At 42.4% G+C, this 20,088-nt stretch overlaps 2 protein-coding genes and 1 long non-coding RNA gene across 7 annotated transcripts; 2 read left to right on the forward strand and 1 right to left on the reverse strand.

Annotated features, from left to right (window-relative positions):
- The first annotated feature begins 17 nt into the window (after positions 1-17).
- On the forward strand, positions 18-8,060 carry LOC124208439 (mucin-5AC-like). Of its 2 annotated transcripts, none has more exons than XM_046606152.1 (7): positions 18-1,282; positions 3,171-5,646; positions 5,707-5,952; positions 6,058-6,158; positions 6,264-6,605; positions 6,692-6,977; positions 7,079-8,060. In XM_046606152.1, exons 1-7 carry the CDS (start codon positions 668-670, stop codon positions 7,699-7,701), a joined length of 4,689 nt encoding a protein of 1,562 aa, XP_046462108.1. In that variant the 5' UTR covers positions 18-667; the 3' UTR covers positions 7,702-8,060. The 2 variants fall into 2 exon arrangements, with proteins under 2 accessions (XP_046462108.1, XP_046462109.1); XM_046606153.1 differs by having other exon boundaries at positions 25-1,282; positions 5,707-5,925.
- Positions 8,061-9,175: 1,115 nt separating this feature from the next.
- Positions 9,176-16,112, forward strand: LOC124208525 (protein CDV3 homolog). 4 transcript variants are annotated; one of them, XR_006880494.1, is made up of 7 exons: positions 9,191-9,757; positions 14,389-14,523; positions 14,587-14,686; positions 14,755-14,898; positions 14,991-15,351; positions 15,737-15,874; positions 15,948-16,112. XR_006880494.1 is itself a non-coding variant. In XM_046606299.1 (5 exons), exons 1-5 carry the CDS (start codon positions 9,316-9,318, stop codon positions 14,715-14,717), a joined length of 711 nt encoding a protein of 236 aa, XP_046462255.1. In that variant the 5' UTR covers positions 9,193-9,315; the 3' UTR covers positions 14,718-14,732. The 4 variants fall into 4 exon arrangements, 2 of the variants coding, with proteins under 2 accessions (XP_046462254.1, XP_046462255.1); XR_006880493.1 differs by lacking the exon at positions 15,948-16,112 and having other exon boundaries at positions 15,737-15,926; XM_046606299.1 differs by lacking the exons at positions 14,389-14,523; positions 14,587-14,686; positions 14,755-14,898; ... (1 more) ...; positions 15,737-15,874; positions 15,948-16,112 and adding exons at positions 9,828-9,962; positions 10,026-10,146; positions 11,748-11,751; positions 14,709-14,732 and having other exon boundaries at positions 9,193-9,757.
- On the reverse strand, positions 16,107-16,800 carry LOC124208526. Its single transcript, XR_006880495.1, has 2 exons — positions 16,458-16,800; positions 16,107-16,399 (listed from the first exon to the last, which is right to left on the reverse strand). It is a non-coding gene; the product is annotated as an uncharacterized LOC124208526 (long non-coding RNA).
- Between the last annotated feature and the right edge of the window lie 3,288 nt (positions 16,801-20,088).

The raw sequence follows: 20,088 nt of genomic DNA on the forward strand, positions 1-20,088 counted from the left end.
GCAGGGCTGGTCAAAGGAGAAAGCCCAGCGGCGTCGCAGTCGAATGCCAGACTCGGTGGCCGACGGGAGGCAACAACACAACGTCTGCTGTGTGGTATACGCAACACACACAACAAACAACACACACCCAGCACTTGCAACGACCATTGCACATTCGATTATTTTAACTGCTGTACATATTACGACGTGTTGTGCTGAGACTGCTCTCGTGCATTTGTTGGGTTTCAGTTTGTTCTCTACGTCAAGTCAACAAAGAGCACAAAAATTTCGTGTTTTTCTCTCTCCCGAATTTTTCGTGCGTGAGTTTTAAGCTTGTGTGTGTGTGTGTGTGTGTTTTGGCACAGTGAAACCTGACAGTGCTCTCTGTTGAAAAAGAAAGAAGAACTTCACCTGCTGGCTGTGATCTTATTTTTTCCTCATTTCAACGATTTCTTTTGATTTTCATCAAAGTCATCCGGTTTGTTTTGGGTTCGTTCCCGAATCGAGTGATCATACATTTTCTGCGGGCGTGTGTGTGAGATTGTGCCGGTGAATGTTGTTTGTAATAATACAGACAAAGTCTTCGTGCCGATCCATGAAATGTGTTGTCTAAATTTCGTCAACTGAACGACGACGAGTGGGGGTTTTAAATTGCATCATCAAATTGAATTTGGAGGGTGAAATCAGCATGTCGTCGATTTGCAAGTCGTTCGAGTCGAACGCTTGGCGCAACGACCTGTGCAGCCACTGCTTCCAGTCGAAAGAGGAACACGACCTTTTGCTTTCGCAGCCGATGACCTCATCATCCGGCAACCCGGCAGGAGCAGCAGCAGCAGCCAAAGATGTCGCGTCATCTGCTCTTGCCTCCAGCAGCAGCTCCAGCGGATTGGGTTCACGATACCAGTCTGTCCTCAATCACTGCCGATCTTCGTACCGAACCGGTAGCACCACCACCACCACAGCCATCAGCAGCAGCAGCAACAGCCTGACGTCGGTGGCGGCTGTCACGGCGCCCGCAAGTTCGGCGATGAACCCGTCGACCCGTTTACCAACCCGGGTCAAAGCCATCCTCAAAACTAACGGCAACAACAACCCGACTACCACCACTGGCAGCAGCAGCAGTAAACATTCCAAGTCGGTCAACTTCCCCGATGGAGACCAAGACGCCCACGAGGAGGTCATTGGTTACGGCGGCCAGGAATGTTTCGAGTCTGACGACGAAACGGACCTGGAAACGGATCGTCGCGGTGGATCCTCATCAGACGACGACGACGATCTCCCTTTCACCGACGAAGAGCGATTGGTAAATAATTTGTTCTTTTGGACTATTGGAGGTTGTTTGTTTGTTTGATATGGCCTTTTGGTGCAACTTTCTAATGACCACAGCGTACGTAGTACATGTCCTTCGTTAAGCCAAATGACACATTCCATCATGCGGAGGTAAGAACCCATTAAAGTGAGTCTGTGCGGTTTGCTGGGGCGAGATTTTCCAGCGACCACCAATGGGACCGCGCCCGTCTTTTACGACATTGTTTCGAATTACAGCGGAGAGATTTTGGTTGGTGCCAGAGGAAAATCCAACGGACATTTTTATTTTTTAAAAAGTGCATGTATAAGAGATGCAGGAGAGATGAGGTTGTTTTTATAGAGACGGGCTCTTTTCTTTTCTTTTTTCCGGTTAATATGTACAAACCGCTAGCTTTTTTTTCAAACGGTACACACGGCACATGTATTACCTGTTCTCTCTCTTGTCCTCCATCTTCTTTCAGCTCTTCGTGTTCATCTCTCTCTCTCTTTTCTTTTGTGTTATTATTCCTGTTTTCTTCTTTCTCTTTGAGATTCGTCGACTCATCAGAGTTCCTCTCTCACAGGTGCGGGTAAGAGAGAAACAGTCAACCCTTGACTCGTGAATCTCGACACGGACACCTCTAGGGCTTTCTTTCCCCTCCATTTTGAAAGAAGACAATTTAACATTTTGTTGGGAAAACACGGAAAGAACGATATATAGAGTCAAAAACCGGTTAACTCCCTTATTCCACCGGTTGACGTATACGGTTGTACACAAGACACACAAGTTTTAGGCGGATATTGACGTTACCTAACCTTTTTCTAAAAAGATAAAAATATTTTGGGTACCTTTGGCTTTTACACAAGCAGCTGTGGGGGGGAAGGAAGATCTTGTTAGGTTTCACACGAAACCCTATTTAGAAAAGAAGGGGGGGTCGTACCGAAGGTTATATATTCCGCCGTGAAGACGATAGGGAAATGATAACTGTCATTATTATTATATCTCTGGTTTTTTTAAAAACCTTCCTCGTATATGTTTTTTCCCCTTTGTGTGTGTGAGCGTCGTGTTCGAACCAGGTATTTTTTTAATTACGAAGGAAACGCGCAAGTTGGCAAGCTGAACGCGGGGCGTCGTGCTGGGGCCACTGGGTTCTCACCCACCCCTGCGGTAGTACCATGTTCATTTCTATAGTATGTATAACTGAGGCAGCCGAAAGTTTGGAAAGAAATAGGTAAGAAAAAGAGGCAGATAGAGGATGTTTCTTGCCGTGTGTGATTATAAACTCTGGCCCTGTGACCCCAAAAGATATACGTACAAGTTGAAGATCTAAAAAAGAAAGCTCATTTTCTTATTCTCAGCTTTTTGGCTTTTCTCCCGGGTTTTCTAAGCTCTTTTCTAGTACTTGTCTCGATTAGTTTTTTTTTCTTGTGAGAAAAAAAGATGGTGGGGGATATTTAGACACGTCTCATTGCTCTCTCTCCGCGTTGCATTTTCTCTCCAGCAACTTTAAAAACGTGAAAGTGTTGCAGACGTGATCTTTTTTTTTTTCACTTTTTCGCGCCCAGCAAAGAGAGAGAGAAAAGCAGATGGCGGTTCAAACCCGCTTCGACCGCCATTTTTCAATCTATTGAAATTGAGTTGTCAGACTTTAAAATACTAAGCCAAAAAGAAAGAGAGAGAGAAAACAGGGCACAGGTATAGACTGTGGCCGGGGGAAAATGACGATCCTCTCCGATGAGCCAGATGGCCCGTGAAGTTTCGTATCCCGCTATATACTCGGCTCATCACGCTTCGTTCGGTTCTGATTATGTTCACCTATATTTATATGTAGTATAGTAGTGGTCGTAGTAGTAGTACTACTAACTCTTGTTTGATTGCGGTTTATTTCATTTGATTTCAATAGATCCACAATCAAACGCAAAAGAATACCAGCTTCAATTCGGTCAGCCGGAACTTGTTGGCATCCGAAGTGGCTACTTTCAAGAATCACGGCGTTTCCACGAACCGGGTCAGCAGCTCATCGACGACGTCGACGACGTCGTCGGCTCCTTTGGTGACTATTCGACCCTTTGGCCAGTCGGCTCCCAGCACGTCGCTGGCCAGCGCCCCGCGGATCAAGTTAAACGGACCGACGTCGTCGTCGTCGTCGGATTGCCCCAAGATCAATTTGGTGTCGCCCATGCGCAACGGACAAGTGCTGACGGGCGGAATGGCCCGCAGCCTCACGGCCGCCACCACCACCAACCAGAGCAACAACAAAGAGCAGATGAAGAACCGTGAAAACCTGTTGAAGAAATCGGAGCCGTCGATTGACGTTGTCAAAAAACCCGAAGTTGAAAAGATTACGTCCTTTTCCGATCCGGTTCCGGCCACCAAAATCACCAAAGAATCCGCCAACAAGGAACAACCGGCACCCAAAAGTCCGCCGAGTTCGCCGACACCTCCGGCGACCATCAACAACAACAACAACAGGAATACAAAGGCCATTGTTTTACAGTCGAGCCGGGTTGCGTCCGGCCGGATTGTCGAGTCCGAGAACTCGAATAATAAACCGTCATCCAACCGGAGCACGTTGACCAGGAAGCCTCCAGTGTGGAGGGAAAAGCCTCGCATTCCAATCAAGCCGCAAACGACCGTCTCCATTAATAACCAGCCCAACGGAATCTTAGTCGAACCCAATAATGCATCGCATCCGGCCGGCAACAGCAACAACAAGGTCGAACCTGTGGTGGTGGTGGAACAGCAACCGACGATCAAGACCCAAAACCCTGCCGACTGCCAGCCGGGACAGATAAGCATCCGCTTTGTCCATTTGTCATCTGGCGGCGAAGATTCCGCCAAACCCGCACCGTCCGTCTTACCGCCATTAGTTCCGGCCAACAATCTACAAAAGTCTCAAGTCGTCAGACAACTGAGCGCCCTGGAACGTTTAGATTTGCTCGGCTCTTCTGAAAATATCGCGGAAACATTGGCCACTAATTGCCCGTCCTTGCCGGAATCGTCCCCGAAGGTCCCGGATAATGGAATGATTTCGCCAGCATTTGTCTTTGAAAACCTTCCGGCGCCGGAAGTGGTCGTTGCCCCGCCAAGAACTCCTTCGCCGATGATGGTCGTCGCAAACGAAATCAATAACAATCCCATCAAGGCCGTTGCGCCCGAACCGGAGACGTCAGCAGTCCAGTTGCTTCCTGAACCGACGACGACGGACTCGACGACGTCCAGCAGCCACAAATCGCCCGCATTAATGGCCAAGAAAGCGGAAGAAACAAGAGAAGCGCAAGGAATAACCAAAGTTGAAGGGTTTTCCAGCGACTGTCGATCGAATTCGACCCGGGGACTGACCCGGTCCGCCTTCGAAGCGCTTAGGGCCAATTTGGCCGGATCGTTGGAATTATCGCGAGTTTGCCAGCCTCAGTCGCGGGCCGGCAACAGTGGCAACCCTAAGCGTCAGGCTCCTCCCACTCCGCTTTCGTGCGATGCGGAAGATTTGACGGGTCAGCAGCCCGATTCGGGTCCGTCGTCCCCTCCACCTTCTTTGGCTTCCCTGGCGGATCCCGTGGCCGTTTCTTCAGCTCCGCCGACTCCTCCGACGTCATCAATTCCGCCTACGCCTCCTCCTGCGCCAGCTCTTCCTCCGCTGGCGGATTTTGTCATCCCGAAAAAAGAATCACCACCTCCGCCGCCGGAAGTGGCCGGAAGACCCGGCGATCGGGCCATTTCGGCCAGCCCGCGCTTCCGCAACAGCTTGATCTGCACGTCGCCGGACGGCGGATCGGTGGCCATGGACGAGGAGGATCAAGGGCATCCGCGTTCCGTTTCTCTGACCCGGGTCGAGCGCTCCGACAGCCAATCGATGGCGACCAAACCGCCGTCGCTGCGCAAGTTCATCAAGGAGCGGGCCACTCACTTCCTGCACATGGCGGAAGCCGGAGGAAGCTGCGGCGGGTCGGCCAGACCTTCCGGCTCGCGACTGTCGCGCTCTGAGCGGTTCGCGGCCGAGAGCTGCACAGCCGTCGGCACAGTCAACGGTAAAAAGGGCAAGAGCCGGTTCTCGCTGCGCAAATTGCTGGGTCTCAAGAAAGATGGCGGATGGGACGAACCGGTCGAGCCGCTGCCGCCGAAAATCAGACCGGAAATCGTTCACCCCATTGACTTCCATCCCATCGGCCAGGTTCAAGTCGTGCAGGGCAAAATAGAGACGACGGGCGAGAGCGGCATCATCGGACGCTCGCCCGCTCACGACTCGATTTCCTCCACCGACTCGGGTCGCCATTCCTCGCTGGAAATGCAGCAGAGCGACTCGTCAATGGGCAGCAGCGACTGCCCGTCACCGGTCAATAGTCACCAAAGCCCCTCCTTCAAAACTGCTTCACTCAAAGGTAAGAAAAATCTAAAAAACAAATTGAAGCGATAACAGTTTATTAATTAAATGTTATTAGGCCGACCGAAACCTCCTCCGCCACCGCGTCAACACTCGCTGGACCAGCCGCACCACCACCAGTCGCTGGTCGTCGCCGCTCCTTACCGTATCAACACAACGACGACTCCGACGGGCAGGCCGTCGCGTCCGCCTCCGCCGAAATCTGGCGAATCGACACCACCCCAGCACGAAGTCAACCGATTTTCGCCCGTCCAGAACAACACCACCAACCGGGCTGGTAATGCGGCCGAATACGCGAATCTAGGTTAGGATTTCTATCCAATTCAATTGATTCCGGCCGAATCGTTACAAAACTGTCAGCTGTGTGTATGTGTGTGTGACGGAAATATATGTTTTCTTATACGCTCAGGTGACATACGAAATGGAATCATGCCCAAGAAGCCGGAACGGAGTGCCAGTCTGAGAACGAGGGAACGTTCCATGCCGTACGATTCGCTGGAATTGAAACAGGTTTGTAGAATTCCGCAATTTGTTGCGTGTGTGTTTTCTTTTCTTTTTTTATTATTCCACCCATGTCGGATATGGTTCTAATTGGCCGCTATAAAACTAAACTAGGACGGATTGCATTACGATTGCGTTTCGATCCAGCAACAGCAGCAGCAACAGCAGCCGTCGCCAGTCCATAAACCTACAGCTGACGAGGACGGCTACATCATTCCGATGCGGATGAAATCCAGTCCGTCATTTTCATCCGTTTCCTCGTCGTCGGCCAGCTCCGGTCAGCGACACAGCCTCACGAGCTTCCAGCCTGCCCAGGAAGGTGGTCCACCTTCTAGGCGATCCAGCCGGCTCTCCGGTGTGCGTCAAAGCCGTCAGGACCTCCACGTCAAATTGGAGGATCATTATGGAACGGTGACGGGTGCCAATTTCCAGGCGCTGGCGCAACTCCTCGAGCAGGTGAATTTCACATCCGCAATCCGGAATAATTCATTTAAGCATTATTATGACTTACAACTGGCATTGTGTGTACGTACGATGTACAGGCGACGAGTAAGCGACCCCTTGCGCCCCACTTTCACGAGTTGCGTCGCGTCAAGAGTCAAGATTTGAAGTGGAACGTTTTCGACGATCATTGCGTCCTCCTGAGGACGGCCAGCGTGACGTTCATGCAGAGCAGTTGGCAGAACCACGACCTCCTTCTCTCGGTCTACAACGATAGCCTACAGGAGATGGCCGAGAATAAGGCGCCGTTCGCCCAGCCGGCCGTCGTCACTTTTACGACCCAAGTTCCAGCGCCACTCCTCCCTGTTCTGGGAATCAAAACTGCTGGTCCGTTTTCTTTTTTTTTCGTTTCGTATTTTTATGGCGTGTGACAATCAAACGGTCGTTTCCTTAATTTTTATGTCTTTTTGATATTATTATTTCTGTAGGAATTGAAGTTTTCCCACCTGGTCAAGTGGCCATGTTGAAACAATTGCCACACCTGTTGGCTTTGGAAATGGAAGGGCCGATGGAGCGCCTCCAGCACAGCTTCTCCATCCTCTTGCAAATCTGCCGGGCACTGGAGTGGCTTTTGCAACAGAAGCGAGCGGCCAACCATCTCAATCACGAAGAGATTGTCTTTTATCGTGAACATAGTCAAGACGCCTACCGACTCCTCTGGCTGCCGCAAGACGCCGAGCCGGCCTACGGTCTCTCAGTCAAGGAAACGCTGTCCAGCTGCATCCGACTTTTGGCACCTTTGCTGCCCGGCCAACTGGCCGACAAGCTTTTTGTCATCCTGCAACGAGACGTGGCGTCCGTCGACCGGATGTGTCAATTCCTCGAGTTCACCATGTTCGGCCCGTCGGCCGATCTGATTGACGGCGATCACGATCAATCCGATCTGGACATGTTTCAACGCTGGCTGGACGTCGAGCGAGCATCTACGCTCAACGAGCTCATCCGGACGCAGGGTCTGTGGCGCGTCAAGCTGTCCGTCGTGGAAGAGTTCCGCTTGTCCTTTCTCATTTCCACCTCCCCGCATCATCTTCTCGATACTAGCCAAATATAAAAAATTTTGTTTTTTCCGTTTTTTTTTTTTTTGTTTTTCCAGTAAATTTCATTTTTTTTTTAAACATTTTTCCATACATGTTCAGTCTGGTCTCTGGTGTGCCTTGATCTAATTTCCTTATTATCTCCTCAATTCTGTCGAATCCTTTTTTCCCCCTTTTCATAACACTCATTCAATCGGCTCCCTTCCAATTCGATTGCTGGGTTAGAAACACCGTTGAAAACACGTATACATTCCATGTATATCATTCATCCAGATATCAATAAATATGCCTTCCAATTAATTCGCCGTCCTTTTTACCATGTAACAAAAATGTCATCGTAACCGGTTTTAAAAAAATACAGTATATTGCAATCATGCTCTATGTGAAAGTGCACATTTCCCCCCACTTTGGAACATTTCGTTTGCGCAGTTATGAGTAGAACAACCAGAGGAATTTCTGGAATCCCAAACTATTAATGCAGTTAAATGAAAGTGGGGTTTCTTTGCACTCAGACGGAGAGATTCAGGGTTATGAATTACACAATAAGTGCTAATTAGAAATGAAATTTTAAAATGAGGAAATTGTAAGTAAAATGTAAATTTAAAACATTTATTTTAGCAAGGCTAAAAAAGTTTTATTGGCTATATATCTATGCAACTTAGTAAAACCCGTGCTTCACCTTGACAGCTATGCTAATTTGCTGAGTTAACAATCGCAAAAGCTTTATCGTGTACAGCTAGCTGTACACGCACACATTGCTAAGAAAGGCTGCACGTAATAAGAACACCCACAAGATTGCTGTCAAGAATAGAATCTCACTCTGCTGTGATTGGAATTGTAGAATTTTTCCCGTAAAAGCAGTTACACATATGTACGCATTTTTGGCAACGTCGATTGTGACGTAATGCGCTGATTTCATTAAATCTTGAGGACGCACAGTCTCACTTTTTAAAATTTTATTCGTCATTTAATGACATAATGGGCAAGTATATTGTTAATAGATTAATTGATTGCGGATGAAAATTAATTGCCGAACAGTTTGTTTTCCTGTACCGAAGCAACTAATATTATTTGGTTTTTTGTCTCCATAAAAGCCTCCAAGTCGAGTTCGTAAGCGAGCGCCATCTCGACAGAATTTAATAATCCAATTTTTCTCAACAATAATAACAATCGGTAAGTTTAGTTGCGTTGAGATCACAAGGAAATCTGAAATATTACAAATGGGTACGCTACCATTTATTATTACCATCTTCGTAATAATAATCACAAAACTCAACGCTTTTTCCATGACAACGAAGATCTTTTACTTTTCCGCAACAAGATGGCGCTCACCAACGGACTTTTCTCACAGATTGCTATGTTTAAAATCTAAATATCTTTTAAAATAAAAAACGTCGATGAAAAATGATTTGTTCTGTCAGTTAATTTTTCAATTCTCATCTACTAAATCAATTAAAAATCTTCATGACCGAAATTTAAAAATAATGGGAGAGCGACGTCCTGCAGACAGAGAATTCCATGCGGCAATGGCTGTCAGCATGTGCCTGTAACATATGTCTCAACGTTCTCTTCCTTAAGTGTGACCTATTTTTGTCTTGCCATTTAAACGTTGATTGTTGACGTACTGTACAATGGCCGATTTAGATGATTTTTTTGCCAAGAAGGACAAGAAGAAATCTAAAGTCAAAAAGTTCACGGCTAGTGATCTGATGACTTCATCTAAATTTGGAGAAGACGTGGCAGCCCCTCCGACCGGTGTTCCCAAGAAACAACCAGCAGCAGAAAGGCCAAAGAAAGAAGAAGTTACTGTACAGGAAACTGTAGATTCTGAAGGTGTTTCTGTCAAAAGCAAACCCACTGTTGAAGTGGAAGAGGAAGAATGGGGTGAATTTGAACAAGAGAAGGAGCGTGATTATTCTGGCCTTAAAATCCAGAAACTGCAAATCCAAGACTCCGAAGATGACTATGGAGATGAATCTGGTGAAACAGAGCTGAATGAAGAGGGAGAAATTATTAAAAAGGAACCTGCAGGACCTTGGAACAAGATCAATGCTCAGCCAACCCCTACTGCTGGTTTGTTAAGAAAAACTGTTTAACGAATAATTGCTCCAGATTTTTAATATTATAAATTTTTTCATTTTAGTTAAAGTTAAGGAAGCAGCAGTGGAAATTCCTACTCCAAATACTTCAGGAGGTGTTTATATTCCACCAACGAGAAGACTCCAGTCTGCTGGTGGAAGTAGCTCAAGCTCATCTGCTGCCTCAAAATCACGAACTGGTTCGAAAAAGTCATGTGTCAAAAAGGATATTTTTTTTTAAACATTAAATACTTTGATTCCAGGCAAAAAGGAAAAGGGTGCACCAGACTTGAGCAATCAAGATTATTTCCCTACACTGTCGGCAGCCGTAGCTATTGAGCAAAACAACTACAAACTCAAGAAGTACAGATTTATTTGGTTATAGTTGTACGACATTTTCTTAATCCATTTTCTATAATTTCAGATTTGAACAGACGGAGCGTGGTTTTACCGAAGCCAAACCCAGTCGATCCCATTCTAATCGCAACGCTGTTGTTCCGGGACACGAAGGTCCTCATCTTCATTTGGGCAACAAATTCAATGCCCTCTCCAACGACGAATAGCTAAAAGAAATGAAAAGTCAGGGTGTGTAAGTCTTCAACTGTAAGGAGAAAGAAAAAGGTGAATGAATTGTTTCTGGTTGTAATTTCTCTTTCTTTCCCCCTTCCTCTGTGTGGGCGAGTCAACTGTCAGCAACGAGAGCGTAGAGGGAAAAGGGAGGCAAATATTCAAGGGACTTTGTTCTATAGTTTATGCTAGCTTAATTGATTCTTCCGTTGATACTGAAACTGAGGGCTTTCTTGGCGTTTTAACAGTGAATTTTGATTCTCTGTAGTTTTCTTTTTCTGCTCTTGATTGTCAAGAAGCAGGTGTGGGAATTGAGAGCTTTGATTTGCGGTATGTTTCTATTGAGTGCTCCTAAGCGATCCTACTTGCCATTTGCGACCAAAATCAACGTATTGATCGATATTAGAGCCTATTATAATAATGAATTCCCTTTGCACTTTGATACTACTCGCAAAAACGTCTCGTCCCGCGGGTGCCACCTTCTTTTTAGCAATTTACCGCTCTTTCCCTCCTTTTCTTTCTTGTTTCCCAGGATTTTTGTTTCTCGCTACCCGCGGTTGGATTGGAAATGACATATGAAAAAAAAACTAATAGATTGCAATTCAATTTTCCAAATTTTTATTTATATCAATGTTTATTGCCGGGTATGAAACGATGATCTGCCAAGTCACTTCTTTTTTGTGTATTATGTATATATTTTTCTTTTCACACGAGGATTGGGCATGTTTTCTTTTTCTTGTTAGATTTTTGGCAGTCCATGAGGGGAAGGGGTTACCCATTAGACTCTTGAGAGCCTTTAGCAAAGTTTAAACTTCGAGGGAACTTTGCCTACTTGCGCTATGGCGCCATTGGAAACCGTCTACTCAAGATTCGAGTTTTAATTGTTTGTTTCTTCCGACTAGTTATAGAAAAGCGCCATTCAACAACAACGCCATGGGAAAGGAACATGAACGAATGAGGTACTTTATTTTCTTGACTGCTTTCGAGGGGCGTGCGACGAGTTTCAATAATAAATTAATAGACTGACTACGTCTGACGTAAACTCAAACTGTTTCGCCTTCAGATATAGGCCCCAACGGTTAATCAGGAATCGAGAGCTTTTGTCAACACAAGCTCTTCTGAACGCGTTAACCAGTAGGCCCACATCTGACTCGATAAGGGGATGTCGTCATAAGTAGCACCGATACCTAGAGTAAGGGTTGGTGTATACAACTATTTTACCAAAAAAACTGAACATTTATCTTAAATTTACCCTTGTACTTGGGTCCTGTTCGTTCATGTAAACGTTGATCAGCTGGGGTGCTTTGGGGGTGGTTGGCTTCGAGAGCCCAGTTGATATATTTCGAATGCATAGAAGCGGTTTCGTCCAGGAGCAAGAGTCTCACAGATAAAATTAATTTAAGATCTCAGCTTCAGAGTTTTGCATTGCATTTTAAAATTCGTATAGTTTTCGAGAAAACAATCCTGTCGAACTAGGCAAGCTACCGTGAAACATTTTTAAGTCGTCTGCGTACAATGTCCAGCAATGTTCATATCGGCATAATATCGGCGACTTCTAATTCATGCTCATCACAGCAGAGCCAAAGGTGACCACTAAGAGATCGAAGGCAAGTTATCTGGTAAAGGATAATTTGCATTAATTCGCATTAATTGATTTTGGTGTTAGCAGATATAGGCAATAGGCTGTATGATATAGTGTGCAGTCCACCCGATTCAGTTTGCTGAAGCTGAAGAAATGTGCCAGCAGCGAATTTACGATTAACATAGAAACCAATTGACCCTCAACGCGACCTTTCCGGACCTTTCGCATTCACAGATGGCAGATGTTAACCTAACCTAACCCAACCCTAACCTAACCTAACCCTAACCTTAACCTAAGCTAAGCTAAGCTAAGCTAACCTAACCAATTCACATTCGATATCATCACGGCGAAGCCGTGAAAATCAACTTCGGGATCAGCACGGCGAAGCCGTGAAAATTAGTTTGTTAGGTTAGGATAACTGGATAAGTTATAGGATTATTTTCGAAGTATTGTCGAACGACGGGAATAGTAAAAGTCCAAATTGCTTACTAAAAACACGAATCCACGTGTTTCCGTTCCGTTAGCTTACACCTGGCACAAGAATACTAGTTGTCTAATAAAACAGTTTTCTATCTCTGGGCGGTCTAGTATGGCACGTTTAAAGGGTCATAAAAATGTAAAAAAAAGTTTCGCCGCAACGCCATCTAGCGGTAATTTCCTAATAAACGAAGTGTAGAGCTGCAATTGTTGCGTGAAATAACGTAAACCAGCAGCTATATTCATAGCACAATGTAAATGAAGATATTTCCCTCGAGGATATATAACACGAGGCGGTGTTGAAGTAAATTGTGAGAGCCTCGGAACACCACATAATAAATTTGGGAAAAATTGCATATGCTAGTGCTCTATTGACGGAATTGCTGCTATAGACTATTTTTGAACAATTGCAATCTATTGTTTTTTTTTTGTTTTTTATGTAACAGTTCAAATTCAACCATTGATATAACTAGAAAAAAAAATCAAGATTTTGATTTAAGGAGGTAAATTAGTAAATTGCTCGTTATTCTATAATTTTTTAAAAAAGATGCACCCCTGGGGCGCATTTACTCCAAAAAATCCTTTAAGGACATTTTATTTGGTATATTGTATTTAAATATAAATAATACAATATAAAATACAATATCCATCTAGAACCTACAAAGTGCAGGCTCAAAGTTTACTTTATATATGACGGTCGTAGCCTAGCGGTTAGAGCGACTGGAATTCGAAGATGTACTCTCCAGCTTGGTACGGGTATGCTTTCTCATTAACAGCCATCATGTGTTTCCTGCCAAGGGTGGCACTGTGCATGCTTGGTACTGTAATGAGCGATGATGCATCGCTATGTCATCATCTTCGGAGGCTATGGTTGTTTACAATAGAATCACATTGGACTACATTTGTATCCCACTAGATGGACTAATACACCTGTAACGTTGTAAAAGACATAGACTAGGGCGTACTGTACGGTTGTACCTGACCTGAACAAATACTGGATAAAATTTTTTTTGTTTTTCTAATTAACAAAGAATTACGATTTTTGACAAAATAATATTTTTTTCAAAATTCAAAATCATACTGTTTGTTTGTTTTCGGTTTTTATCTTTGAAAATGAAAATGTTTTTATTTTTTTATCTTAGACTTAACTTACCTTCTACACAAACCTTTTAGTCTTTCAGTTCATGAGTTCAAAACCTTGCACTAGCAAAAATTTTGTTTAGCCATTTTTAGCCTAGATTTCATTTTTATTATTTATTACTGAGGCTGGAAGGAATCTTTCTCTGATGAATTTCATTTTTGATTAAGAATTTATTAAATTTTTATTTTTTCCCTTCAGTTCGCCCTTCACCCTTCAGTTAGCAAATTACAAAATGTGTACTAATGTGTGAGTTAAAAAATTCATTGCAAAGTTAGAAAGTTTTTGTTCGCCCGTTGATTATCTTATTTTAAAAATATTGCACAGCCTTTCAATATTGCCTTCAAAAAATAATAATAATTGCTAGATGGCTATTGGCTAAGTCGGAAAGTTTTTGTCGCCCATTGATTATCCTTATTTCAAATACTGCACAGCTCTGCCATTTTCATTTTTTTTAAAAATAAACCGCTAGTTGCTAGATGGCAGCTTCCGTATTTGTTTCTTTCTTCGCTAGATGGTGTTTAGCTGGTCTGATAATGTGACATTTATTGCAAACGCCTGCAGAGTACAGACACTGAGTAAAAAGTAAACATTGTCTCTTCGACGTTTTACATCATGAGAATTACAAAAAAGCAGTTTAACTTTTTGTTGTTTTATTTTGCTGAATGTTAACCATTTATTTATGAATAATCAGGAAATGCAGCCTATAATCTCTATAATCTCTACTTCATGCTTCTTACATTTACATCGTGAAACGACAAACGGGGCGAAATGGGCGGCCCCTACTGCTGGTTTGTTAAGAAAAACTGTTTACACGAATAATTGCTCCAGATTTTTAATATTATAAATTTTTTCATTTTAGTCAAAGTTAAGGAAGCAGCAGTGGAAATCCCTACTCCAAATACTTCAGGAGGTGTTTATATTCCACCAACGAGAAGACTCCAGTCTGCTGGTGGAAGTAGCTCAAGCTCATCTGCTGCCTCAAAATCACGAACTGGTTTGAAAAAGTCATGTGTCAAAAAGGATATTATTTTTTTAACATTAAATACTTTGATTCCAGGCAAAAAGGAAAAGGGTGCACCAGACTTGAGCAATCAAGAATATTTCCCTACACTGTCGGCAGCCGTAGCTATTGAGCAAAACAACTACAAACTCAAGAAGTACAGATTTATTTGGTTATAGTTTTTATAATTTTTATTATTACGATGATTACGGTGACATCATTAAGACATTATTGGGAAAAACTCGAAACATCAACAAAATTACCAGTGCAAAAACTATGGTTCTTAGTCTCTCCTTGCTGTTTCACGATCTAACAAGGGATGGTGGAAGTCGTATTGATCGGCAGTCAGAAGAATTTCTTAGTGTCAAGGTATGAAACAAATTTAAACCTTACTGACAGCATTACTTTTCACTCAAATATTTATAATGAAATAATAATAATTGTAATAAATTTGTCCGTAGGAATTGGCCAAAGAATTGGCCATGTCATTTGGACTCGATACGGTGAAAAATCGCGAAGCTATCACCGCCCTTCGTAGAGACGGAATTATTTTTGCCACAAATCCACTCGAGAATCCAAATAATCAAATTGGACCTCCTCTTAATTTAGCGTTTCTTGAAATTTGTGGCGAGTTTTCAAACAAACTGTTAAAACAAGACAAAAAGGTGGTTTTACAGTTTTTGGACCGAATGCTGATCATGGGTAGGCTTTCACCTCGTCGAGAATGGGAACCTTTCTACCGGAATTCCTTGGTTAATGGCGAAACTGATCCACCTCCGCATTCTGTCAGGAGCGCTAACAGACGACGTCGTCGTGATACAGGTATTTTATGGAATTTCTTAAAAGCTTTCTCTTGTGCATAATGGCAATTTCCAATTAACCTTCGTTCTATCATGTACCATTTTCAGTTTGTATTTTCTAAATTGTCGATAGAGTTGGCGTAATTACTTACGTTGTCGTCATATTCTTTGTTCTTTTGTTCCGTTCCTAAGGTTCATTACCTTAATGTTAATGTGGGACAAATGCTTTTTTCACTTAATTGCCATCCTTATAAACCCTACAACAGAACCTAGTTTTTGGAATATAGCGGGAATTCAGGGTCATGGGTCAAATATGATGAATATTTTCATAGTTGACCGTTGTGTCTCATCTGTTCGTGGTGACCGCATGTAATTGATTTACTGACGAGATTTCAATTTGTTCGCAGGTGGAGACGACGGTGAAATCGCTGATAACGATGATGGATCAGATCACGAATTTTGCCGAGTGCGGGTAATGTTACCCTGTTTGACTTCAGCATTTGAGTCTTGTGAATGAATGAAGTGAATTCGTAGTAACATAACATGTACGTGTAAAAGTTTCATTTCATTTTTTGATAAATTTCCAGTGTTAACGCATCTTATCTGCGATGATTTTAGGAAATGTTAGTTTTTATTAACGTTTGGTGAGGTGCTTTGTTATTTATTCTTTTGGCTACTGAACTGCGACACGTAAATTTCCATTTTAACAATGGATCCTGCTGTTAGATTACGTACGATCGCACTTGTTGGATTCTCTAGGATAAATAAACACAGTTATTGACAGTTGTGACGGTTGTGAATTGATTGCTGTCTCGTTTGTCTGCTAAATTAAAAAACAAACAAAATGTGTTCATTCAAAAAGAAAGATTTATCACAGGTTAGGTAAAGTGCAGAATGACAGGAATAAAGCTAAAAGGGTGATACAGGTTATTATTAAAACAATCAGATGCCCAGTCCCTATTGTGTGAGGATTGCATGAGCCTGGAACATGCTGTTGTTGTGAGACAGGGTAGTGTTTCACCATTCGTTGTGATTGATCTTACATTTGCTGTTGCCTTGTAGTATGTAACCTAGTAGAATGCCACAGTGAATAGAAACACATTCTGAATAACGGCATGTTTACCTTACCAACTAGGTGTTTTTCCTTTCAGCAATCCACTGTCCAAGCACTGTTGCCTAGGTGCTGAAACGTCGGGAATCACTTGCAGACAAGGTACATAAACGAATATCACCGCCTTGAGTGCCTTTTCCTCAGTGTAGAAGTTGAACTGGCGTCTATTATCACCTTGAGGATTTCGTCTGTCGTGATGTGTCATGCTACGTGGTGGCTTTTTGGTGAAATTTGACAGGGTGAATATTACGTGAGTATGAGAATTATTTGTTACCTTTGTTTGTTAGTTCTTTCAATTTAGTGTCACCGAGCTAGAGCGGACATTGTTTTCATGTTACTTTTTTTAAACGTTTCTTCTTTCTGACGTAGACGGCATGGTCTTTGATAATTTTTTACCTGTCAGAATTTTACTTTGCACCTCTCTGAAGAAATTTCTCGCTACTACTACAAAGAACTTTTTTGTGATAACTGTCAGTTTCTATTTCAGCAACAAAGCTCACTTGTTAGATTTTTAATAATGTGTTTTTTTTCTACTTCCAGTTTTCTAATTTCAGTCAGTAGTTCAGTAAATATTCATTCGACGCACAAAATAACCACATATTCGTGATCCTCGTCAAATTTGTGGTAAAGTTCATGTTTTGTTTTGTACGTGTTCGTACTTCCGGTTTTGAGAATTTTCCTGAACAGTTCAGGAAAATTCTCGATTTTGGCCAAATTCTGGATTTAGTTTAAATTACATCTAATCGACCCAAAATTTCACGTAGATCACGAATAGGTCGGCAGCTCAATGGTTGAGGCGCTATCGCTTACTTCCGGTATACTTCCGGAAAATTTGCATAAAACTAGCAAGTGAGCTTTGTTCTCTGCACAATTCTAAAGACTCCTTGCCAGCTAAAGCAAACAGAAAAGGTCTTTTTGATTTACTTTTGTGACTTTTGTGACTATCTAAAGCCGGTCCTGTAGATAGTGAGTTTTGGACGTGTCTAATAGATGGCGTGAAGGAATATTGTGTTGTCAAATGGCTTATGGCGGCTCGTCTAAATCTATCTTCAGCTACAGCTATTTTCTTCGAAAGTTACAAATAAACACATAGGTTAATTCGAGTAATTTCGTTTGTAACTTGTCGGTGATGTGTTCTATTCCCTGTACATGTTGGATAACCTTAGTGTTTCTCACCAACTTACAGGAGGAAACGTAGCCTACCGTTGACTATTTTGTTCAAAATGTGCCATCGAAATGACACAGGTAACTACCAACACTAGCTTTATTACAGTATTGTTGAAAAACATACAATCTTCTCATCTTTTATTAGGATTCATTATAATTATCTGCTGTAAGAATTGGACTTGCGAGATCACCAACCCCATCACGGACAAATCTCTCATTCCATCTTCTAGAGAACCTTGGCTAACTGTTTGGTGGTTTAAGTGTAAGTTCACTTGTCATGTCAAGGAACTTTCTTTGATGCAGTCTAATATGTATTCAAAGTATTGATCTGCACTCATGTCTATGGTTATAAGACGATTTCTACTGCAGTATACTGATTACTGTTTAATTTATTCTTTTAGATAGTTTATTTTCATAGTTGTCAAGCACATTGATGACAAATTATTATCAAGGTGACTTAATTTTCTTATTTTTTATTTACAGGTTTGAACCTATAGGTTTCTAAATTTGCATGACAGACTTTAAGTAAAGTCATGTTGAAGAAAAAGCACTGACTGACAGTCAACAATGTACACTACCTTGTTTGGTAACCTGTTGGCTGCTTCCCTTGAATCTCCCTTTTTACTTTCTTAAGCTTGATTTGAGGTATTGCTTTCTGTCGCTCAAATATTGTTGAAAAATTATTCTCAAACTAATAAATGTTCATTCTGTCTACAGGGTAACTCCTTCGCTACTTATCATGGACTTCATCCATTGGTGATGCTATAATTCAAGAGAATGCTGTCATTCAAGACTGAAAAATTGTGTAGTTGTTAGATAAAACAAGTGCATGTCTGCATGGGCTCCCTTCTTTCTTTGGCCCCATTTCCCTAACTAGCCACTAACCAACGCCCGCCGGTGGTCACTCACCCGCTGTGAAACCAGGAGGAGGGGAGGGCTCTGGTCGAACGGGGACTTGGAAGGCGCATGATCCGACGAAAACTTTTAGAGGGTCATGAGTCTAACCCAGAAGCCTAGTATGACTAATCGCTCCCCAGTAAAACTTGCCTCGCACTCTTCTCTCCTCTTCCATTTCCAGGTAATCTCCCTGGATCTACGCCGACACTGCATGTGCGAGTTTTAGTAAGCAATCCGCCACCCAATTTGACAAAAAGTGATAGTTTGTCTTCACGGAAATTTCGTCAGACGGTTACAAAATTTCTAATTCAACAATCTGATGTAGAAATTTTCATCTAGTCTACTGGTGCAAATTGCGATTCTTTAAGCTTGATTATTTAGAAGATGTGTTAAAAAACCCACAATTGCTTTTAACACATCACCTAAATTAATCAGGTTTACAGAATCGCAATTTGCACCAGTAGACTAGATGCAAATTTCTACAGTAGATTGTTGAATTAGAAATTTTGTAACCGTCTGACGAAATTTCCGTGAAAACAAACTATCACTTTTTGTCAAATTGGGTAGCGGATTGCTTGCTAAAAAGCCTCGCACAAAAAAAATTGTCTCAAACCGGACGCTCTGTTTAATGAATTATTTATTTTGTAAGTGTTCCAGAATAAAAATGAGGTTAACATATTACATAGATGGTTTATTTATTCAACAGTAATTTTTACATATTATAGATATTTGACATTTGTGGGGAAATGGGGTTCAAGAAATGGGTGTTGGTGGAAGATATGGGGTTTAAGGAATAGATGTTGGTGGATGTTATGGGGTTTGAGGAATAGATGTTGTTATATAGGTAGGTATATGGATGTGATAGACAAAGGATTTTATGTCAACGTTATTAAAACAAACCACGAAATGAAAATCAATTGCCCCCCTCCCCCCAATCTCCTCCTCGCTGGTTTCCCAATCGCGAAGGCATGTTTATTATTTGTTCAACGTCAAAATTCCCCGAATTACTATTTTTTTCATTCTCAACATATAAACGGTTATCTTCATAGACGCAAATAGCAATTAAACAAAATACTGGATGTAACTTATGTAGCACAACACCAGCGATTCAACACCAAGGAACTTTTCTGTTCCTTTTCAACATATAAACGGTTAACTGCATAGACACAAATAACAATTAAAACTGGATGTAACTTTTGTGCACAACACCAGCAGTCCGGCACCAAGGAACAGCAACAGCATAACTCGATGCAAAAAATCTTTCACCAGTATAGGCTGCAACAACATGCCATATTGGACAGCAACATCACTGCTACGTAAACATAAACCTATGACCAAAATGAAATTTATGTTTGATCAATGGAAATTTTGTATAAAATAAAAATCACTTCAAATGGAGTTCACCCATATATTCTATGGCAACACTATCTGATAACTATAGTTTAAACAAAAATTTACATGAAACTAGATGACTCATTTAAGATTTCAATACCAATTCATTTGAAATTTGTAGTGCTCTGCAGCGAAACAAAAACATGTTTCTACAGTATCTGCCTATCTTGTTAACCAATTCCCCTTAAACAA

This window comes from Daphnia pulex, chromosome 12 (assembly GCF_021134715.1).
Source record: "Daphnia pulex isolate KAP4 chromosome 12, ASM2113471v1".
Lineage (NCBI taxonomy): Eukaryota > Metazoa > Arthropoda > Branchiopoda > Diplostraca > Daphniidae > Daphnia > Daphnia pulex.